Here is a 25,450-nt window from a genome sequence, read left to right as displayed (position 1 = left end):
AGTAATCATTTGGTCCATGAAATGTCAAAAAAATGGCGAATATGTGGAAAAATGTTGATCAGTGTTTGTCAAATGTGGAAATGATGATGTTCTCAAAAGTCTTGTTTTTGTCCTCATACCAAAATGACTCGGTGTTAATGATTTATTTTCTTATCTGGAGCAAAGAAACCAGAAAATATTCACATTTAAGAATTATCGATTATCAAAATAGTTGACGATTCATTTAGTGATCGATTAATAATCGAGTAATTGTTCCAGCTCTAATTATTAGCAGGAAACTAGGGATACCATTTTTCTGTGTCCGATACCGATACCAATATTATTCCGATACAGTCATTTTAGACCATTTATGAATGTAGGAACTGTGTAAACCAATATTGTTCTGCCAAAGAGAAGAAATAAACAGCTCATAACATGACTCAGCTAAAATGCTTTAGCTGATTTTTATTTACATTTTTGAGTATCACACTGATACTTATTCCCATCCTTACACGAAACAAGTCTAAAAGACTAAAGCATATAAAGTTTAAGTGGCTTAGCAACATTTATCAAGTTTATGATATCTAGCAGTTATTCAGCCGTTTAGGAATTATGGACATCACAAACGTGTGACGCACTGAATGTCGTTATCCTGAGGGGCTACCGTAATGACTAGTATATGGACGTAAAGTGCTATTTCTCTGCTTTCCGGTATCCATTCATTCATCCGTCTTCTAACACACCCTGGATAGATCGCCAGTCCATAGATTTGGGAATTTTCACAAGCGGTTTAGGAGTTACGGTAATGAGAAGTACATCTTGTTTGTGCCTATAATACTTACTTTAACTAAAGGATCCTAAAGTACACACAAAGAAACAAAGAACAAACAAAGAATCACAAGCCTACCTTAGAGTCTCCCCATTTATCCCACTATGTCTTGTATGGCCAGATTCTTGTCAACACACAGCCCCAATACCGATACTGACTATCATGTTATTCCTGTGGAAAACTGTGTGACTGAAACTCTGACTAACTGCCTCAGGCCGTCCAGGTCTTGTATTCGGTTTCATCTTTGTGAACTAATCAATCAACGGGGGCTAAAAATACCTCACAAAAGGATGACTATACGCTGTGTCATGTCACATCCTCTGTGGCAGGACCACCAGCATATTGTGTGTGTGTGTGTGTGTGTGTGTGTGAGGGGGGGTTAGATTAACGCTTATTTGGACGCAAGGAAGGAAGTGCAGCAGCAGCAGAGGAAGAGGAGGGAGGGAGGGAGGGAGGGTGGGAGGAAGCACACCTCAGACCAAGCACATTCTCTGTGTCCGCTCCACACGACCACGGAAACAACATACTCCTGTCCACATGGCACAGGAAGACACATTTAAACGGGTGGCACATGTAAATACACACACAATCCGTCACTGGCCCATGACTGAGTGAGTAAGGCCTGTCGCCTCCTCTGTCTCCTCCTCCTCCTCCTCCTCCTCCTCCGCAGCTCCAACGCAGACGAGAGCCTGAGAGCGAGATCGTCAGTGCGCCGTGACAGTGAGGACGACGCGTCTTTTAAAAAAGATGACAGATGAATAGAGGCTCGGAGATCGTGGGGACAAAAGGGAATCAGCAGAGAATGAAGACTGTCAGTCTCCAGACGCCCGAGATATCCAAAGTCAAAAGACTGGAGATTAAATTGCTTTCTGCACGCAATGACTTAAAAATGTACTTACCCGGCGCTTTGAGAGAACAACAAAATGCCTAATTCCTAAGAATCATCATCATCATGGGCTACTTTTGTGTTTTGAATGTTTCCGTCCCGTCGGACGTCGCGCTCATGACTCTTCCAGTGACGACACACTCTGACCAATCAGCGAGCAGCAGTCTGTTGACGTCACTTACTGTAACTATCATTAATGGAATAGCAAAAAAAAAACGAGTCGAGTTGAGTCGTGCCGAGCTAGATCTGTACAATGGAAAAGCACCAGAAGTCACATCAATGCATCCTTCAGTCAAAATCAAACCAACATTACCACCAATATTAATATTACCAGCACCAACCATTCACACTCACATTACCAGATCAACTGGAGAAAAGCCCAGATTTTAACTAGGAACCTTCATTGGTGTGAGCACCAGTGCTAACCACATCAGCACTGTGTGGCTTCTTGAAACTACAATGGAAACAATTACTCGAATAATCGATTATTAATCGATTAAAAAATGAATAGTCAACTATTTTCATAACTGATTCATAAAAAATTTTCATTTCTGATATATGTTATAGCTTCTTGAATGTGAATATTTCCTGAATTTCTTTGCTCCACAAAGAAATCATTAAAAACTGAGTCATTTTCATTTGTGGACAAAAACAAGACATTTGAGCACATCATCATTTCCAGGTTTGACAAACACTGATCAATATCTTACATCACAAACTCAAGTATCTACCAATACCAATATCAGATAAAGTCATTTTAGACCAGTTTAAACTAAACCTCTAAGCTGTTCACGACACATTTGTGCCATTTCCAAGACACAATAACCCAACAAATATTCTTCTCTAGTGTGCCCAGTTGGCACATATGTGCTGTTTAAAAAACAACAAAAAAAACAAGCATCTGAACAAGAAAAGACAAACAAAAGTGTCAAGAATATGTGACAGAAACACACTGAACCTTATTAAAGTATGGTACACAAACCATACCAGGAAAATAAACATAGGTAAGCTCACGTTTACCAAATTCAGTCACTTTCACAATGAATTACTTTGATTCCATGCCTTTGTGTTTTTCCCTCATAAACTGACTCAACCTTCAGCGCGCGGTCTAATTTTGATGCTTTTACCCGTGTTTGTGCTTTCAAACCCTCAAATGGAAATCACTGTCGCGCCTCAGGCGGCTGCAAAACGTCTCCTTGAAAGATTTGCAGCCCCGCAACAGTCATTGATCCGACTGCATCGATTTCCTGGCCGCGCAGGTCGTCGATATATATATATGTACACACACAGCGTGTTTGTACACACGTGGGATGAGAGTGTGCTGATGTAGGCCGGGGTAAGCCAAGCAGGGAATAATATTAACTGAAAGAAAAAAAGACTCCTTAAGTGTCCCGTATCACAGAAAGACAGATTCTCATATGATATAAATCACAATAAAACAATCCGATTTGTCTGTTCAGGCAGAAATTCATTTTGCTTTCGCAGAGGCAACATCCACAGACGCCTGTTTAATCTCCTAACCCCTCTGGATTTGGTGAGAGAAGAGGAAATCTTTTTCTTTCTTTTTTTTGTTTCACACACAAATACGAGGTTGTTTCTCTGCAACAAATAAAGCCACGTATTCTCTTCATCAGCCGTCAGAGCATAGAAGAGAATGAGTCTGTTTCTTGAGTTATAATCACGTCAGTAAACATTTTCCTCAGGAGTTTATGGTTTCAAACGCTCGTTTCAGGCCTTTTTTAATAAAACACTGTGTCCATTTTTGAAAATGATGGTCCTATTTACAAGCAAGTAGACGTCAATGCACGGCGTGCTTCAGGGTGTGGTGTGATTGATCGTGAACGCCATGCGCCGTGACCTGCCAACCCCCGGTTGGCTATTCAATGGACCTGACTGACTCGACACCTGAAGACTCCGTTTCTATATGTGTGTGAGTGTGTGTGTGTCCAATCACAGACGAGATTCACCAGCGCTTTCTCACTACTGTAATTCCTAAATGGTTGAATATTTGTCAGATATCAAAAGTGAAAGTTATCTTGGGAAAACGGGGGCAGAAGAACTCATGAAAATGAATCCAGGCGGCCTGAATATCATGATGGTCATAAGAGGGCTTTTTCAGGTTTAAGATCTGGTTTTAGGGTTGTGTTGAAATTGGGTTTAAGTTAAGGTTAGGGTAAGGGAATGCATTATGTCTATGACATGGCCCTCACTTAGATATAAAAACAAGTTTGTGTGTGTGTGTGTGTCACTGTGGTGGGACACAAAAGTGTGTCACGTGACATTCTGGTAGAGTCTGTGAACAACATAGTGCAGATGGCAGAGCAATGACTCAGATAAATATGAGGTGAGGCATTTCTTTTTCTCTCTGCACATGTGAGGACCAGCCATTTCTCTGGAAAACAGATTGTTGCGTGTGTCTCTGTCTGGAAACAACTGCAAAGCCACAAATATTTCACCCACATGAGGAGCAACTTTCAGCATGATCTGCTACCTCGTCCATTTAATAATAATTAGAATAACGAAGGAATAAAGGATATGGTCCAAAATTATATTCCGTAAAAACATATATTTTTGCATTTTAATCGTCATTTTCATGCAAAAAAATTCTCAATCGACATTTTTTGGTGTCTGTCCACAAAGAAAACACATTTTCTCATGTAAAGAGTGATATTTTTGGGTCGTTGTATCTTCACACGTGTATCTTCATCAGATAACTGCAGTGTCTTCTGATTTGAATCATATTGGGATTTAGATTATTTTAGATTATTATTATTAATTACGGACTGATACTATTCATGTAGACCGATTAATCATCAACAATTAAAACAAGATTTCTGATCGTTTCAGCTTCTTAAATTTGAATATTTTCTGGTTTCTTTGCTTCACATAACAAAGAAATCATGAAAAGTGAATCATTTTTAGTTTGGGGACAAAACAAGATTTCAAGAACCTCATCATTTCCACAAACACTGATAGACATTTTTCAGCATTTTCTGGCATTTTATGGACCAAACGATTATTCGATTAATCATGGAATATAATTGCCTGATTAATCGATTATGAAAATAACCATTATTTGCAGCTTTTTTCGACCTGTTTCATATATTTATTATTTAGTTTACACATTATGTTATTAAATAATTGCAGTGCAGAAATAAAGTGCAGAATGGAGAGAGATCATTTGTGATGATTAAACAAGTTATATTTTATTAGATGGTGGGGGAAAAAAAGAAAATCAACGACATATATGGGCCAAAAAATAAAAAATAAAAAATCAGCATCAATTATCGGCCCAATTTCTAAAAATCGGCATTGACAAGAGGAAAAATCCATATCGGTCGTCCTCACATAATAATTTTGCCATTGAGTGCATGTGAAAAAGATTTTTAGCTCCCTAAAGTCACTTATTCATGACCAAATTTCACTAAAGACAAAACAATATTATTTCAAGTGGATCATTGTGACAGTCTACTCTGATTAAATGAGTGTGTGTGGGGAAGGGGGGACCTGAGGGGACACCCAGAGATGGTGTCAGGGTCTCTGAGCCGCCATTCCTGAGGTGCAAAAGTGAGGATTAAGGGACAGGAAGACGAAAGAATGAAGCCGTGCAGCTGGACTCTGAGATCTGTGGAAAACTCCCAACAAAAGGCACAGGAAAACTGGGAAGGCCGGGGCAGGTCCTGTGGGACTGTCCCGGGTCCAGCGTGAGGGGGAGAGGCCTCCTCGCTCCTGATGTAAGTGAAGAAAACACACAGACTCTTTGTCTTTTGGAAAATAGTCACATTTTCCCCACAGGTCACAGCTCACACACACACACACACACACACACACACACACACACACACACACAGAGTGAGCGACGAGCACTCTGTGCCAGGTTTGACAACTCTGGAGAATATTGTCATGCAGGAGAAAGAAAAGATCGGTGAGGAGACTGAATGTCTGAGACGTGAAAGTTAAAAAATAAATGTTGAGTCCCAGAGTGGGAGTACAGACCGTGACAGGCTCCAGGAATAAATGACTTCTCATTTGCATTACTCCGCGTGTTTGTTTACGTCTCGGTCTGATTGATTACGCTTGCACTTCACCGCGTATTATTAGGCTCGGAGCGCGGCGCCCTTCACTATTGCTGGCCGAGATCAAGCGGGCACCGTAAATGAGAGTTGTTGTTTTTTTACATCATTTTCCCTGGCACGAGGCATCACAGGGCCTGTCAGCTGGCAAGTGGAAGGGAAAGTTGGCACAAGTATGAACGAAGGGAGGAAGAGGCGGCGGCAGAAAAGGGAAAGTTGAGAGAAACTGAATCAGGTACTTGTTTAAATATGCTGAAGGTGCCTGGCAGGAGGCCACGTCACTCAACCTGGCAAACGTGAAACACTGCCAATCAGATTAACTGGAATCTATTTGTGGGTAAGAGCCGGGGCATTTATATGCTGCGTCCTTCATCTGTAAACAGGCTCTGACAAGAATCAAAATTATCAGTCCTGACCGAGGGAGCGTTTGTGTGTATACAGCAGCAGCGCAGGGGCGGGTGGAGTCGAGACGTTTTTATCCCGACAAACTGCTGAACAACAAGATTTTTTTGAGCGGCAAATTTCATTTTTTTAAACTCTTCCGTTCGTTCCTTTGTGTTTTAAAGTCAGACTCAAACTTGTTTGCAGTCGCCTGGCATTTACGAGTGCAACGCTGTTGCCTAAAACAAATCACTTCCTGCGTGCAGCAACGGAAGAGCTAAGCACAGTAAGTTTCAATGCACATTTAAAATGTAAGTATTTATATAGCACCTTTCTCGCCAAAGATGCTTAACACTACAGCTTTACATGCAATTGCAATTCAACTACCAACTGCATTATGTGGTGTTCGTTGGACAATTTCAGTTGGACTCTCATGTCAACATGACTTTGAAAAACTAGACGTTTTCTTTTTCCGATGACTGATGCTGATTTGTAGAAAGTTTGGAAAGAATGTTGAAGTCACCTCCCACTTCCTTCCAAGAGGCGTGACCAATGGACGTAGGTCAAAATGCTTGTGTACGAAACTGGATCAACCGACAATCAATCATGCCAATGACTCAGGTGATGAATGTAGAGTGAAGGAAAACATGTCAACAAACAGGCCGTTTGTAGTTTACGAGGAGCGATGGCATCGAACAACGCCCGTGGAGCAAGTACAAACAATGCTCGATGTCACTTCTGTCATCATCGTGTTAAGCTCACCTCTAACGCGCCAATAATTATTTGTGAAATTGGCTGATAGATAAATAATAATCAGCAGATGCCAAATATTGGTCCGATTTATCAGTCTGTCTCTAGGACTAACGCAGCGCTTTGGGACGCACCATTGGCTTATTTTAGTTGAGAGTCCAGCATTGGCATTTAAAAAACTTAAATGGCTGAAGTTCAGTCAAAACAAAAGGAGCCTTCACTCACTGACTGAGATCCAGCTCGTCTGAAAAAAAAAAAGTAAAAGTAAAAGAAGACAAGTCACAGTGGAGGCCAAAACACACCCTGGTTTCTGGGAAAGCTGCTGGAGTGAGTTTGGTGCATGGTATGTGAATGGGATGTTGGTCGGACTGTTGAAACTGTCCAGATATAACCGTGTGTGTGTGTGTGTGCGCGCGCATGTGTGTGTGTGTGTGTGTGTGTGTGCGCGCGCATGTGTGTGTGTGTCTGCTGCTCCATTCAGGGAACAGTCAACTTGAGTTTAGCAGTCTGGTACACAATGAGGATTCACAGCCTCTGGGCAGGACAGCGGACTGTGCCAAAGATAGAGGGGGCAGCATAGCGGTGGATGGGTGTGGGGGTGTTTGGGGGTGGGGAGGGGTTGTTGGAGCGGGCTGGTCCGTGGAAAGCGTTCCTATTTAAAACTGCACTATCATTGCTGCTGGGATACTGTATCAGTCGGGGTGTTCCTTAAACGGGTCCTGGGGTCCTGTGGCCTGACAATGATCTGAGAAAAAGTAAACAAACGGCGCCATCATTACACAACGACCAAGACCCACAGAGCACACGTTACACTACAGTAGTACTGACATACAGTATCATTAGGCTTGGCTTGCAACCACTTTCTGGGGCTGAACAATTTGGGGGGAAATATCTTATTTTCTTAACCTTCTTTATCAGGGACTGTGTACAAAACATTAGACTCAGCAGAGCAAAGATGCCGTTACTAGATTCTACCTACTTTTGCTTTAGTCCATAACACTCATTCAGTAGAAGCTTCAATGACATACATTCATTATTCCCACCTACATTCAGAGTATGCATGTTATATGCTATATGCTATGTAACTATATATGTATATATATATATATATACACATATATATATACACATATATACACATATATACACATATATATATATATATATATATATGTATATATATATATATATTATATGTATATATATATATATATATATATATATATATATATATATATATATATATATATATATATATATATATATGAAAGACAACAAAACATCTAGCGGTGATCTTTTGACATTGCAAACATGATTCGGTTTCTGTTATGATTTAGTACAAGTCAAGGATTAGTTATATATACATAGACATACTGTATATAAAATATTCCCTGTTTAATAGATTTAACTTGTCTGCACCGTTCTGCAAGGTATTAATCGTTTCCAATGTGTACAGTGCAATATTTAAAAGCGACACAATGTAGGTTTTCCAACCTTCAGAAAATGCCTGCATTGGCACAAAATGGCTGCACTTCCATCCATTCACCCATCCATCTTCTACCACTGTATTGGGGTCGGGGATGGACAGGTCGCCAGTCCATCACATATAGAGACAAACAACCACCCATGGCTGCACTGCAATAATCTTCACACACAAACACAGTGTTCCCGGCGCTCACCTACTGCATTTGCATGACGCCGACTTGACATTTAATCTGTCGATCACTGAGGACGTCCTCTGACAGCGGTCGCCTGCATGCGACTGTACAGACTTTCCACAAGTTGAACATGGAGCTGTGCTGCCGTAACTTAACCCCGTGTGAGCTTTGAAATGAAATCCCCCGTCAAGGGATTTCACCCACATAAAACTATGCAGTTGCAACATACCTGACACAGACTGTATATTTCTGTCTCGAGGCAGCAGGTTAAAAAGAAAAGATATTTATTGCTTTATCTTGCCGACACGCCCCTCTTGAGACTTTTTCACACTCAGAGAGGAAGATCAAAGTTCAAGGAGTCACTGCAGCTCGTCTGTGTGCGCTGGCTTTCCGGGGGAAAAACACACACGCGCAGCATTCCCACAGCTCTGAAAATGAGCTTTGCCCTGAGGTTAACCAACCTCAGACACCATGTCAGTGAGAACACAAGCTGTGCGACCAGAAACAGCCTGTAACTACCAACCCCAAATTAGATGTTTTCATCTCTGCTACAGCCTAATGGTGGCTTCAGCCGAACAACTCCAAACAATTCATCCAAACCCATACTTTCAATTTAGCCCTGCCTCCCGGGTTTTCACCAAACCTGTGCATCAAAGGCCGCTAGTAAATTCTGAGAACACCGCCTCATGTACGGCTATCTGGCTCGTGAGGTAGACCTGAAATAGTCCTGCTGCTGCTGCTGCTGCACGACACCATTACATCACAGCTGACTTCACCAACATGGCCGCCGCTGCATCATGCCACCACCAAGATGTAATTGGATGGAAACAACTGGATGCAACGACTGTGAGTCACACAACTAGAGCATGGAAACCCAACCTGAGCCCGCAGGGACCCGAGGGGTCAGGCTAGGTTTGGACAAAAAGAAATGATAGTCATTTTTATTATTGCGTCATTGAAAATACGGCGTAAGCGGTTAATAAATTGATGTACAGCGAGTAAAAACTGTGTGTTCCATGATATTGAATGTTATCCTTTTCCTCCAAGGTTGGATTATGTCAATACTTATCAGCGATTACAGTTGAAGTGATTGTCGTGTTTGTGAGTCTTCGTGTGTTAAGTCATTAGGTGTGTGACTTGTGTGTATCCGTGCGGGCTAGGGTTAGGGTTAACCCTAACCCTTGAATATTCAGAGGTATTATTTATCAAATATTAGAATATTCTAAAATCCCAACGCATAAGAGTTAGTGAAAGTAATGCAGGGTCCACAGTTTGTTGAGCAAGTGGGAGCAGCTAACGAGATGCATTCAAAGACATTGGTAAATTTGATCATTTCTACAGCGATTATCAATTGATTATCGCCGATTAAAAGTGTTTTCATCATTTATGAATCAGTGTGAGTTTGTTCAATAATTAAATCAGTTTCTTAAATGCAAATATTTTCTGGGTTTTTTGCTCAATATAACAAAGAAATAATTTGTGGACAAAACAAGACGTTTGAGATCATCATAATTTCCAGGTTTGGTAAACATTGATCAACATTTTTTGACATTTTACAGACCAAACAGGTAATCGACCAATCAAGAAAATAAATCGTTTAATAGATTATGAAAATAATCCTTGGTTGCAACCCTACAATCAAATTAATTTAATAATTAAATACATACATCCCTAGAGTGTTCATGGAGTTAGTAGTTGCTTCCTCCTGGATGTAAAATAACTTTCTTTTCATTTGCCATAACTATAAATGAAGGCTAACAATCACCATGCTTCAGCTTAGTCTGACTGTGTAGAATACAGGACGTGTGTTTGGACAGGTTTGAGTCGGGTTCAGTCAATATCTCTCGGGCTCTGTTGGGTTAAGACAGAAAAATGCAGCCTGAGGGATGAAGCCTGTCTGGCTCACACAGCAAAAACAGGCACCAGTCAGTGAGATGCTTCAAATCTGTGCAAGCAAATGCTCCTTCCACTTCCACTTCCTGTTATAATTAAAAACCAATGCACCACAACCAAAACATGTTCTCTTGTTTTTGTCCCCTGCATCATTAACAAAGTAAAATGTAGCTGCTCACAAGCAGCACGGCAGACACCAGGAAAACAACATTGGTTTCTGTTTCCCCCCACAAATACCACCTTGTTTGACATGTGAGAAGAATCACCGCGACTGACTGAGTCAATCCCAGTAACCGCATTAAAGTCATCAAGGTACGAGCTGAGCGAGTGGGCGCCCGGCGAGGTTAAGATCAAACACTTGCCTGTGGGCTCTCGTGAAAAAAAACGACCAAATACATACCTCACATGCCTTCTGGAGCTTACGTCTGTTTGAGCTCAGTCGTGGGAGCAGTCGTAACCAATATCTTTAAACAGACAAATCACGTGCGTTGCTTCTAAAGTAGCAGAACGGGTTGGTTAACATGCTTGACCTCTCTAGACGCTGCTGCTGCTGCTGCTACTGCTGCTGCTGCCGTCGACAGGTTTCACACAAAGCACACGCCGCCGGTGACGACAGATACACGATCATTTATAATTTATCTCTGTAACACTTAAGGGCATTAAGCTTTGGCTGGCACGGCGTCCACGTTTCAGCTGATACGCACAGAAATACATCTTAAATTTATATCATAATAGTGGAGATTCCAAAGATAACTTTAGCCAGAAGGGCTATAACATAAATCTAACAACTTAACGAGTCCCTGTGGTGTAACCGCACACAACTGTTTTTATTTTTGGCTCAAAGTTACAATCATCAGAGCTGTTTAAACCTTTGAAATAAGCAGAAATATAATATTTACTGGTGTTTAAACTTGCTTAAGGGAACATTATGACCCAGAAGAATGTTAAAAGCATGTAGAATGTTGATTACTGTTGATTATTTGCTTTTTGGTCCATAAAATGACAAGAAAAACATCAATTGAGGGTTTTCCAAACTAATAAATAATTGACCATTATTTTCTCGATTAATGGATTAGTTGCTTGGCCCACAAAATGTAATAAAATGTTAAAAAATATTGATTATTGACTTTCTCATGTGTCTTGTTTTGTCCACAAACCAAAATTATTCAGTTTTAATGATTTCTTTGCTCCATGTGACAAAGAAATGGCTGCAGCCCTAAATACAAACCTCATGACAAATGAAAGTCCTTTCGATATTACAGATAGAGACTGCAACGTCGCAGCAGCCTCAACTCTTTAAACATACGACCACATTAAACTCCCCGGATTTCCAAGTGGAACCATTCTGAACTCACGATACAGATGTGTTTGCTGACGAAACGGCCTGAGGCTATTTAGAGGAGCATGTGCTCAGAACACATGGAACAGTTCAGCCTGGCGACGCTCGTTTCATCTCAACGGAGACACAAGTGTGTCCAGCGTCTGGAGAAAAGGAAAATGACCCCACAATCATGAAGAGGGTCCGGGAACAGGCCGTTTTAACATTTTCTGAGGGCCTATTCCAGGAAACCTATGCAGCGAGCCGCTTAGTATTTTTGAAGACTGCGTCATCTCATCAGCAGAGCATCGGATCTGTACTTGCATCATCATGAAAGGATTAGACACACATGTGTAAATTATCACCACGGAACTAATGCAGAATGTGTCGATCCAGCCCAGTCAAGCAAATAACGTGGAGCCCGAGTTGAGTTTGACTCCTGAGTGTTTGTAATTGTTGACAGTGTAACTACAGTCAAGTCACTAAACCTCAAGTCCAGGTGGAGTTTGAGTCTCCAGTGTTTGACTCTGAGTCACTGACGAGTCCAAGTCATCAAGTTTGAGTCTGAGTCATTTTTCAAGATTGACTCCAGAGGTTCACTTGAAAAAACTCACGTTACAATAAACACAAATGACACGGTATTACATGAGCTGGAGTTGGCAGAGATTTTCATTGGGAGTGACCAGGATGGACAGGATTAGAAACGAGCAAATTCGAGAGACAGCTCAGGTTGAACGGTTTGGAAATAAAGTGAGAGAGTCTGCGATCATAGTGGACATCTAGAAGATGGAGCTGTCGGGTAAGAGGAAAAAAGTAAGATGTCATAAAGGAGGACTTGAGGACAGTTGGTGTAACAAAAGAGGACACAAGGGAGAAGACTAGATGGAGGCAGATCACTGAACCCTAAATGGAGGAGCCGAAAGAAGAAGATCTTAAAGTGAGCCCACATAGCTCACATGATCACTACAGTGTGGCACACATGGGCATTCCTGACTCACATTCTGGTCACATGACATTGGTGGAGCACATCTCTCTTTACAACCTGTGACTTAGGCCCAGGACTACTGGTACCCACGCATGCACGACTGAGCGCTCAAAGAACACAAGGACATACAACAGAGAACGCAGAGCTTCGTCAGTACGGACGGAACCGCGGGCATGTGCGTGTATGCGGAAATGCTATGCAGCCGCGTGGAACGTAGCAAATTAAGACCCAACCCTTGGTGAAGCATTGATGCAATGTGTTTTTTCTTTTAACCAATATCTCTTGTATTTCTTATCCAAACAGTGTCAAAGTCAGCGCTGCATATCCCATTGCCCTCAGTAAATCACCTGCCAAGTTCAACACAGTTATGCAGTTACAGATATCAAAAAAGTCAGAATCCTCAATTTTCAACTTTCAATCTGTATACAGCAACGTATGCTTGAAGGTCGAGTCACCAGCCCTGATAGATCAGTAGTGTTGAGTCCAAATCCTGGACTTGAATGAACTACAAAAACTGCCGTTGAAGGCAACACCATGAAGCAGTTGAGTAGAGGACTACGCACTTGGCAGGACAGACAGACAGATATCAGCGCCATGAGTAATGTGGGCATGACTACAGTGTGGTCCCTTCCAAAATTTACATACCAGCCAGTCTCTGCAGGACTTCTTGGTACACCTGCCTTATCAGATCTTCTACAACCTCCTTCTGAGTATTAGAAACCCACAAGAACATCCAAACAATCACACACACACGCACGCACACACACAGTGGGAATATTCTCTCTGGGATCCACTTGGAGGAGATACAGAGGATGAGCATGACAGCGACTATCACACATCAGGGCCTTGCTTTATTGGTGTGATTACATCACCCCGAGCAATAATCCCCCTCCCCACACACTCCCTCCATGTGATAAGGTTTCAGGAACACTGGGCACACAAACCAGGCCATGTGCTCTTGTGTCCTCTCTGCCAAAATAACTCAGCAGTTTCTAATACAGTACGGCTACGGTTTCACTTCAGCCTGCTCAGGTATTGTGGGACGCTGTGGCGCGTAACCTTTCCCATGTCAACAACACTGAGGTTTGGTAATTCAGTAATTATATGAGCTGTTGCTGTTGCTGCTGCTGCTGTCCCGCAGCTTTCAGCTTGTGATGAGTCAAATCTACATGTTCCGGTGGTCCCGGCCTCCATGTGTAGGTCTTTGTGGAATCTGTTCCCCCCTTTGTGACTCTTGGCCATGAGTCGCTTTGAGTCACCGCGTGTCAGAGCCTGGCGTAAGTCACAGTTCAAAAGAAAACAAAGATCTGAGCAAGGAAAAGACAGGGTCAGGTATAGAGCGCTCAAAAGAAGTGCATGCCACTCTTTTCATCTGGATTGTCCTCATGAATTATGCATCGCCTGCATGTGCTGTATGGAAATGTGACATGCAGGCATGAGTGAGGAAGATGCTGACCAGGAGGAGGTTTGAGAGGAGGGAGCAGCAGCAGAAAGAGGAGAAATGAAGTCATGGTGTGACATGACACGATGTGATGCATGATTATTCAACGGCTAAGTCATTTTTGAGCATTCCTTCGTTAGGCTGAGCCATCCTCGAACATCCGCCACGACTGCAGATAATAATGGAGCCTGACGGTGAAATTAAAACCATCAAGACTTTGTCTCAAATGTCTCCAAACGAAGTTTAAATTATATATTTTTTTCAAAAGTAGCTTATCCTCTTAGGTCTCACTGGACAGAGGACTCATTTCACACCTGATTAAGTCCACTACTTCAACAATCTTTTAAGTGGCAAGTATTTTCAGGGGACCTACCACTGGAGGTAATTGCCTGAGAATGACTTATGGCATTCGTTATGTAAGAATCCTCTTATGCTGCGTTTCCATCATGGTACGGTTTTGTTTGGTGGAGTACGGAGTATGGTTTGGAATGGTAAAGCCCTGGGTCAGGCTTGAGTTTCAACTGAAATCGGTTCCTTTACTTGGTAGGAGATAGGGGTGCAGGCTGTGCCCGATGGGCATGTAGCAACAAACGACGACATTGAACGTAACACAAAAACATAAACAACGGAGGAAGTCCAGCAGATCTTTTATTCCTGCTCGGTTTGAGACTGCAAGGGAATTACGTTTTTTGTCGTAAATGGAGCTACCGTGACCGTACCGTACGATTTAACTCTGGTACCCCAAGGGAAAGGTGCCAACAAAGGAACAGTTGGGGCCAGTTATTTTGGTTCCCTATGGAAACACACCAAAATTACCCACTGTACTGTATCGAACCGAACCCTTCCACTCGGTGGTTTCTGCATCTACCAGAATCCTCAACAGAAGCCTCCAATTTGCTGGCGTCCATATTTGTGACAAAGCTGACCATACAAGTGGACGACGTACAGTAGGCTCCAGTTACGTCAACATACTGGAACGGAAAAGAATGTGGGATCAGGTACTCATGCGTGGAACGCCACACCAGCACAGACCCCACATTCCAGTATGAATGGAACCTCGGGCATGTACGTGTGACCTGATCACATATGCAACGGGGATTTGGCGCATATCGAGAGGCCTTACTCCTGAGCCACAGTGGATGCTGACGGGCTGCAAAGTACAGCGGTATCCCAAAAATCACTCCACAGCAGAAGTACTCTGCTGGTACATGTATGTGCCACAGGGAGGAGAACGCCTGCTTCTACAGCGCTCACCAACAGTCATCTCTCCCTGGATATGTGTGTAATAAATTCAATATATATTCAAAAACATGTTTAGTTTAGTGTACAAAGTGGATGGAAGATACACATTTTAGCATAATCTGAGCGATGGTGGATAGAGCGAGTTGTCTTTTAAGTGGAAGGTTGTGAGTTCCATTACCTACATTGTCTACATGCCAATGTGTCCTTGGGCAAGACGCTTAACCCCACATTGCTCCAGAGTAAATGGGCAAAACTGTAGTTTAAAAGCATCTTTAAGAGGCCTTCAAAGACTAGAAAAGCACTATATAGATACCATTATTTACAGTGTATAAAGATATGAGGATAATATAATGAACATGAGTGTGTTTTCTGGTCTCAAGCAGAACAATGGATCACAGGGCTTTGTGGCCATGCCCTGTCCTTGAAAGGTATACGTCTTTGTTTGGAAAAAAGAAAAACTACTACTTGCTGTTATAGTTACTGTGAAATTGAAAATACTGCAGTTGGAACGAGGCTGCCACAGAGACATGACAAGTCACCGCCACTTGTCATGAAACCTCGTAATCAGACCAGTTCAGACACAAGCAATGACACCAGCACTGGTGGTTGAACAGATACTGTGGTCTAATGTATGTGATAATGACATGCTGCAGTGATGTGTTGTGTTGTGTTACTTCCTGTTTTTGTTGTCTATTGCAGTGGTTCTCAAACTTTTTATACCAAGTACCACCTGAGAAAATATCCAGCTCTCAAAGTAACACCTTTATCGCCAATGTGAAAATACAGTGGTGTAAATAGTCCAAACAAAGTCAGCTACAGACCTATACAGGTTTATTCCCAATGAGATCATTTGCTCTCTTATCATCCTCCTCTTCCTTACATATACTTCACACACTGGTATAGTAGAAATTACAGCTACAGCTCCACTCCGATCACATACCCTGATATATACAGTAGAACTCGACATATACTTGTTTTGTTTAATGGATTATAGCCCTCACTCTCTGGTAGCTAACTTGCGCTAACTTCTGTGGCACATTTACAGCACCACACACAGGCCTGGCATATACACTACATTTTTTACAGTGGGTTTGTTGTTTACACAAAAAAAATCTAAGTTACTGTTTCTGGTAATCCATTTTACCTGAAAGGTAAAATATTAAATGTTTCTATGGTAAAATTACTTAGTTTTTTTTTAGTTTAGTTTAGTTTTACGGAAAAAATGATGACCACCTTAAGAGTTTAAGGACAATCTGCAAACATTTTGTTTCATATCTGCTTTTTTTATCCACACAGAATCAGCATTTTGGGAGCTTCTTCTTTGTTTTTTTGGTGTATTTCGGTGGCGGTGTTACAGCACCACATACAGGCCTGGAATATACACTACAGCGTTTACAATGGGTTTGTGTGTCCAATGACATTAATTGACATAAACCAGTGTTTACACAAAAACTAATCGTATCTGCTTTTTTAGCCACACAGAATTTACTTTTTGGGAGCCCTAAAACGATATTTTTGGAAAATGGTTCTACAGAAAGGGCTTTATTTATTTATTTATTTTTTTAACTAATATGCAACTTTTGGAACGCAAAGTACACAGCGTACATTAATTGACATGAAGCCATGTTTACGCAAAACACTGTAAGACCATCAAAGAAAGATTTTGTACGTCTTCAAATCCACTGCCCCAGGAAGTGTTTGGTTTGAAGGGCCTGGGCCCCTAAAGTCCCGTGAAACGCCCCTGGGTATTTAACACTTTTTAAAAAAATGAATTAGACAACATTTAAACACGTCTATGTTTTAATCTAAACATGCTCCTCTGACTTTAAGTTCACTCTGAATGTGACGGTTTTTTCCCCCCAAGTCGATTAACCGACCACTATCTTCTCTCTTTTTTCCCCCTTATCCTCCACGATCACGACGCGTGAGCGCAGCAGCGTTTCCTCAGGCTGCTGCCTTCCGTAAAGAAACAACCACAGAGACGAAATTATGACGTACAACTTACCCTCAGGACACGCCGCTCAGACGATCTCCAGCTGTGTAAAATAATTATAGTAGTAATAAAAAAATGTATTAAAAAAAAAGAAAGAAATCCGCTTCCACTCCACAGATTGTCCTCCAGACAGCAGATAGTGGTTGGTCACATCGTTCTGACAGGAATTAACGCTTCTTCTGCTTCTTCTTCTGCTTCTTCTTCTGCTTCTTCTTCTGCTTCTTCTTCTGCTTCTTCTTCTGCTTCTTCTTCTTCTGCGCAGATGTTTCTTTTCTTTTTCTTTTTAAATGAAGTCGAGCCCGGTGTGGTGCTGCTGTCAGATACGGTCAGTGTTCCTTTTCGCACCGGCAGCGGCAGCAGCAGCAGCGGAGGAGGCGGCGGCAGTCCTCCTGCGGGCTGATGTGGCTGAAACGTCCGGGTCTAAGCTTCCCACCCACGGACTGAGCTTCCCGACGCCGCTGCTCCATGGATCGAGCCGGGCTAAGTTTTCACCCCTCTCCTGTCCGCCGGTGGTTGGCTGGTTGTAGCTCTGATTCAGTTTGGCGAAGACAGAGCGGTGAGCCCCGCCCTGGACTGGAGACAGACGAGGAGGCGAGTCCGGCAAGATCAACTGCCAATCCAGTGTGGACGCTGGAGGGCGCTGTTTCCCCCAGTGGACGGCTAACGGTGACTAAGCTGTTCTGAGGTAGACGCCACAGCGGTACTGGTTCTGGAGCTGAAACTACTCCTGGACCTGGTCCTGGGACTGAAATTGAAAATGTTACTGATCCTGAAAATCGGACTGAAAGTGATTCTGGTACTGAAACCAGACCTGATCCAAATACAGAAGCTGGTTTAGGTAGAGAAACTGATTAACATTTTAAATAATACAATTTTGAAAAATGCAAAATTATTACACTTAAAATTTTAATAATATCATAATAATGATTATTTAAATTTGCATTAAATTTCACATACAATATTAAAATAGATTTTAAAGATGTTTTATTTTTATAAATGTAACTTTTAAATTATGCTCAATATACTTATTTTCTCTGTCTTTTAATGAATTTATTAAGTCATTAAGTAAAATGAAATACATTGCAGATATGTACAATATGGTTATTGAGACATATTTAAATGAATTAACAACATCCTTTGCAAATACATTTTTTAAAAAGTGCAATATTATTACTTTTTAAATTGCTATCCCGTTACCATTGTACTATAACGTCTATGTGTAAAATTTGGGACAGTTTATTTTGAGAAATTTAATAAACTAAAAAAGTGTAGTGTATAATTGCTTTAAAATAACAAAAAAACATTTGTTTTTGTAGCATTAGAACAAGCCTTATTACACAGACAAATGTGTGTTTTGCATTTTTAAACAGACACAAATAAAGAAGAATGACATACTTTATGGTGTGCAAAGGCCACCATAGTTGCCCCTGAAAAGTGAGTTGAGGGGTTCCAATCTGCAGACGTCACAAATTCTTACAAACTGGACATTTAAACCAAGTTAAAATGCATGGCGAGCTTGCGAAATAGATAAAAAACTAGCTGTAAGAAACTCCTGATTGAAACTACTCTTGACTTCCAAATTATAGTGCACAAGTTTTATCAACACAGTTCTCAAACAACGTTGCTAAAGTGGTACGCTTGCAAAGTTAAATTGGCGTTACTCGCTAGCTAGATAGCAATTGCGATAGATTGAGCCGATAATTAGCTGGCTACCTAGCCAGCTAGCTATAAAGTCAGTGTAAGAAACTCATCTTAAACACTGAAAATCATATAACCTCAAGTAATAATCAGAATTGATTTGCTAATAAACCCATAAAACTAGATAGATAGATAGATAGCTCATTGTGCATATACTTATACTGATTTTGACATATCGTGTACATTCTGTTCTATTTTTGTCTCATGTCTTTATATATTGTACATTCATATATGTGAAAATGCACATTTATTATTTATTACATTTACCTTTACTATATACATATATCCATCTATCTGTCTGTCTGTCTGTCCCTCAGCAATTTTAGACAAACTGTGCCACGTTGTCTCATGACATCACATGATACCAAAGATCAGCAGAGAAACCAACCACACATGAACCCAGTGATCTTGAGACATTTCACTGAAATTATACAGTTCTGCTTTGTTGCCGAGCCACTATATACACAAAGTGTTTGTGTATTAACCTAAAAATGAACAAGAACTTACTTTTGTACAAGACTTAACCCCAAGTCTGGAGTTTGGGGTCAGCCGTGGATCAGACAAGCCTTCACTGCTGCTCTTACTGTATTGTCCAGAATTCTGTGACGAGATAGAGAGCAAAAAGTCAGAGGTAACACTACATAACATGGCTGTCAACGTAAAGACCTGTTAGACGCACATTAAAATACAGCACATTGCTGCTGCTTCTTCTAGTGTATAGAGCATTTATGGTACATTCCATCACAGCCTCAGTGAAAGCTGGGAAGCAGAGGATTGTTTCTACTGCGCACTCGCCGCTTCCCCTCAGATGAGATTTCAGGCCACGAGAGGCTCAGGCTTCCTGGAAGACACGGTCTCTCTCTCACGGTCCCTTTGATGCGCTTCTCGATTAAGACGATCTCCTGTGTGAGTGTGGCTGGTAGACAGAGCCTTTCCACCACTGAACTAAAGGGAGATATAATACGGTCTCACTGGTCGTGCTGACAAAGCTGGTGATTTATGTTTGTAGAACAAGAGGATGGTGGACGACTACTTTCAAATACAGCACATGCACAAAGATACTGGGAACAGCCGATGCACAGTGGGTTAGTGCTGCTGCTGCTGCTGATAATCACATTACACTTACTATAGTGTATAACCTACTATAACCTACACAATTTATATCTCCTGCTGTACTAGGATTCTTCTTTTATGTTTTATTATGGATTGGGAGGTTATAATGCATTTCACACTCTTTGACATTTGCATATATGCATACATACAGTATACGTATATATATACATACAGTATATGTACATATATAGATATATTTTAATCCAATCACTTCATCAAACTTAACATAAATAGCAGACCAGCCTCACAAGTGGTCTTGACTGTAGTTCACCTGATGAAAAACCAGATCTTCCTCTGTGTTGCACCCGCGGGCCTCGTCGTCCCTGTCTGTCAATGTGACTGATCGCGTCACTGAAAATGGAGCCGATTTGGAGACACACTACTAAATTAGGCAAAGAGATACCGTTTCCACTGTGCGGGTGACTTTATCGGTCTTCATCAAACCTCTTAGGTATGTAGACCCTTCAGAGGCCTGTGGGACTCTCTGATTGATATACCATAAAGTCACGGTAATTAACGGTTGACGTTCCCTGTGGGACTGTGGAGGGCTAAGGCAGCGTTTAGGGATAATGCAGGACCTGTAGGAGCACTCAAGGGGCCCCTGACTCCACATCAATCAGTGGCAGATAAAAGGGTTGAGTCCGAGGGTAATGCTTAACCGAAAGGACGTCGTCAGATGGTCCATAAAATGTTTCCTCTCCTGCAACGAAGCAGAGAAGTGGAGGAGTGACCGTGGTTTCTGGGTTGCTTCTCATACATGGATGACGTGGTTTGCCACATCCACAGAGGATGACAAATGGTGTGAGTGAGTGAGTGTATATGGGGAGGGGAAGTCTTAGCCATTCATTTCCAATATGGACAGCAAAGGTGTGAATAAGTTAAATAAACTCAAAATTCAACTCGAAAAGAAACCCCAGATGATGTGTCACGTCAGAGTAGAAACAAATGTAGACCACAGCCTGAATGCTTCCCTTCACACTTCACAAATAAAATCATGTTTGTTACGGCTGCCTGACTCTAGAGAGAGAGAGAGAGAGAGAGAGAGAGAGAGAGAGAGAGAGAGAGAGAGAGAGAGAGAGAGCTACAGGTGTGAGCTGAGAAAAAGTGACTAACTGTTATCAGAGAACAGAGAGTGAGAGAGATGAAGGTCGTGGGACCGGAGATTCCAGTGCAGGTCCAATCGATAAAATAAACAGCTGTGTTTATTTAAACTGAGTTACAGCAGTCGAGTGTTTGTCTTTTTTTCATGATCTACTAACAAGGCTCTCACTCATTTAGGTTTTTCTTAACTCTGATATATTTTAGTTTTATCCTGCTGATGAAAGATGAACATGAAACTCTCCAAATGCCACTTATTTTCTACAATACAACCTATGATATAAGGTCTAGATTAATGTTTCCCAAAGTTGGCAAACTATTGTGACCAAAATCAGAACACAAAACCGTGCTAAGAGCAAAATGTGTGCACAATGTAGAGACTAATTTACAAAATATCTGTAACTCTTCTGTAAGAATTTGACATTTAGCCAGGAAAAGGGAAGTTGCTGTAATGCCAGGAACATTGTCCAACATGAGACAAACTTCACCTGTTTGGTATATACAGGGTGTCCATAAAGTCTCTTTACAATTTAAAAAATGTATACAAAGGCAGTTGATAAGATATCTTAACCAGATTTGTCCTATTCTAATCAGCGTTTATCAAAGTTTGTAATCACATTGTGTATCATGGTTTATTGAGACAAAATCGGATGTGCAGACTGGGGGTTATGTTAAAGGTATCGTGTATCGAACAAAGATACGGAACATTACTGACTTGAAGCAAAAGATTTCTCATGCCATCGCCACAATTGATGAGGCGATGCTACAGCGAACATGGCAAGAAATCGATTACCGCCTTGATGTGCTTCGTGCAACTAATGGTGTCCATATAAACGTGTATTAAATGAGGTAAAACAACTTTGACAACCACTGATTACAATAAAACAAATCTGGTTAAGATATCTTATCAACTGCCTTTGTAATACATTTTTAAAATTGTAAAGAGATTTCATGGACACCCTGTATATCTATATATATATATAGATATATGATATATATCTATATATATTTATACATATATGCAAAACAGATATTGTGCCACCTACTGGCAACAAGACGTACGTTAAGTGACAAAAAACAACTTGATTTACACAAAAAATTCAAAGTTCTCCTGTCTATTATTTACACAGTTACTCAGTTAAAAGCTCTTCAACTCACGATGTTCACCAGGAAGCAAACGCGCGATTTCGATTTTAAAACAATTAATTAATCTCTTTCTTGTTGTGAACGTGTGTGAACGGAGTCTCCTCCATTTCCTCTGGTGAGAACGAAGCCACCTGTGCAACACACACACACCTCAGCAGCAGACGAGAAAAGTGACACATGAATCATTAATTTTCATCAATTCATTATTAATACTGTCACAGACAGGTCAGGTTTCCTGTAGGACAATAAATAGTCAGGGCTGATGTTCCACTTTTTATAAAATTTGAAGTTGCGTGGAGTAAATATAAGATACAAAACATATAAGTGATGTTCACAACATCTTTTTTTTATTGACTTTGGTCAAGCTGCAATCAGAGCTCCTCTGCTGGACCAGACATAATTAGTTCAGTATTGGCACTTTTCCATTGTACAGTTCTAGCATGACTTGACTCTACTTTGGTTTGGTATCGGTCACGTTAATTTCCTTTATTTTATAGAACCTCCTCCAACGTGCCACAGCTGCAAAAAACTGCCGTGACGCGGTTTTATACACGACACAAACTAGAGACTTGTAAAGCGGTTGTTTTTGGTGCAACTGAATCATTAGAATCAGTTAATTAAAAAGATTTGTGATTTGCATCACAGAATCATTCAGTATTTCCTGCGTGATCAGCGTGAACTGAAAATACCACTGAACGGGTTAAATATACTCAACTCCTCTGTTAAATATATATTGAGATTTTAGACATTTCCTCTGCTAAATGTTGGAGATTAACACATGTTTTCAGGATTTTTAAGTTTGGCCTTGTTTCGCCGATTCTTGTGTTGGACCGTTTTAATATCGGCTCAGCTCGCTTGGAACCTTCGCCAGAGCAGGTACTAAAAAAAAAAAAAACAGGTACCAGGTACTATCACTGATGGAAAAAACCCAAAAACACAGTAGAGGTGAGCCGAGTCGAGTAGTGCTAGAACTGTGTCCCAATTGATGCACTTCTAGGCTGTACATTTTGAACTGAATAAACATAATTTGAATGGATGTCTGCATCGCAGAGTGTCTGCAAAGATGGAATGGGTATTCAGAAATAAGATATTGCAAACAGGGGACAAAATATTGACATTATTTTAGTCAACCCATTTTAGTCATACGTAAAATTTTAGTATTTTTATACGGCACGATATAAAATAAAGATCGCAGAGCAAGTCAGTCCCCAACAATACTAAATACTTTTTTGCACAAACCTTATCAGAATCAAACACTGCTTATTCGTCATAGGATTCTCAATATTGTAGTGCGGTATTTTGTCAGTGTGCCTGTGTTCTGCTCAACCATCTGCACACACACAGACGAGTGTCGTCTGGAACTGAACGTGATCCAGAATGCAACGCTGCAGCCAAAGCTGAGGCGGCTGAGATTTATCTGAGGCAGCGACAACGATAAAGCCAGAGAACACTGTCGCTGACGAGCAGTGGAAACACAGTCGGAGCAGATAATGGCCTTCACTAGTTCACCAATCAGCTCTAAGTCAACAACACATGCCAGGGTTCCTCGACTGACTCGTATGTCCCGGCTCAGACATGTCAGTGCACACAGAGAATTAACCTGAAAACTAAACTAAAACGGCTCAGAAATCAAAGTCTTTGTGTGTTTATTTTGTTAAGATATAAAAAAAAGGAGAGTTGTACGTATGTGAGGTGAAACAAGAGCTAATAACTGGCTATGCAAATATTTGGAATAGGAATTTTAATGGCACTTTTTTCATGTCGATGCAGTGGATCAACTTACCGTAGTCCGCAGTTCAAGGGTGTATGTCCCTCACCTGTTTCTGCAATGCCACATGCACGCGCGCACACACACACACACGTTTCCATAACTGCAGAGGACATTGCATTGACTGAAATTATTTTTCTGTAGACGTGCCCTGACCGTGACCTTAACCATAAATACTACTGGCCTATACTGACCTTAACCTTGACCTAACGTCAATGTCTTCACCTTCAAATGTAGTAATTAAGTTATGGGGACTTGATTTTGTCCCCATAAAGAAGACAAGTCCTGTGACTGTGTACACAGATTCAGGTCCCCACAACATAAGGAATACCAGGTACACACACACAGTCGGGTTTCCATGACTTCAGAGGACATTGCATTGACTTGAATCCATTTCCTGTAGACTTACTTTAACCTTTGCCACAATTACTCGTGCCCTAACCCTGACCTTAACCTCAGCCTAACTTTAAAACATATCTTCACCTTAAAATGTAGTAATTTACATGGGGACTTGATTTTTGTCCTCACAAAGAAGACAAGTCCACATAATGTGACTGTGTAAACAGCAGTTTTGAAACACTCTCACTAGAAATGATGACATGATAAAGAACTGCTGAAGGTTAAACCGAGTTACAAAAGTTGCTTTTAATTTGCCATCGTTGTTGGGTATTTCACTCAACCACAACAGAGAATGGTGTGAAAAAGAGAAACTATGCAGTGAGCAGCAGGGTGGAAAGAAAAAACCTTGTGGATGCCAGAGGCCAGAGGAGAATGACCAGATTTGTTTAAAATGATAGAAAAGGTAACAATATCCCATAATATTAACTCAAAAATATCCACTTTTTAACCTCTAAGGTAGCAGAGGACCGTCACTACTGTGTGTACCTAATAAAGTGGCTAGGATGCAGTCTTGTTTAAAGGATCTAAAAGGGAAACTTGAGTAAAAGTGTTTTACAAGAAAATGACTTTGGTAGAAGTTGAAGTCACTTTTTTAAATAATATGTGCATGGCATTTACTGTACTTCAGTATCAGTAATTTTCTGATATAAAATGTACTTAGGTTTAAGAAGTAAAAGTATTTAAAAAAAAGTGTGGAGTTAGAATAGTGCCATGGTAGCTCTGTGGTAGGGCGAGTTGTCTTTCAACTGGAAGGCTGTGGGTTCAATTCCTGGCTCTGCTAGTCTATACTATATGTGTCC

The 25,450-nt window shown here is 41.1% G+C and overlaps 1 protein-coding gene across 4 annotated transcripts in view; it reads right to left on the bottom strand.

The window, feature by feature from the left end:
- rhbdf1a (rhomboid 5 homolog 1a (Drosophila)) overlaps positions 1-17,653 on the bottom strand; it is a 45,809-nt gene extending 28,156 nt beyond the window's left edge. For 2 of the 4 annotated variants that reach the window (XM_044051574.1, XM_044051575.1), the window contains exon 1: positions 17,441-17,653. Coding sequence is in view for 2 of the 4 variants with exons in the window: in XM_044051572.1 (XP_043907507.1) it covers positions 8,578-8,783 (206 nt within the window). In the remaining 2 variants the exon portion in view is untranslated. Of the gene's footprint in view, positions 1-8,577; positions 8,883-17,440 lie in introns of those variants that run through there. The other 2 variants (XM_044051572.1, XM_044051573.1) reach the window with 2 other exon arrangements.
- Positions 17,654-25,450: the final 7,797 nt, after the last annotated feature.

This window comes from Solea senegalensis, linkage group LG19 (genome assembly GCF_019176455.1).
Source record: "Solea senegalensis isolate Sse05_10M linkage group LG19, IFAPA_SoseM_1, whole genome shotgun sequence".
Lineage (NCBI taxonomy): Eukaryota > Metazoa > Chordata > Actinopteri > Pleuronectiformes > Soleidae > Solea > Solea senegalensis.
This window is presented reverse-complemented; position numbering and strand designations above follow the sequence as displayed.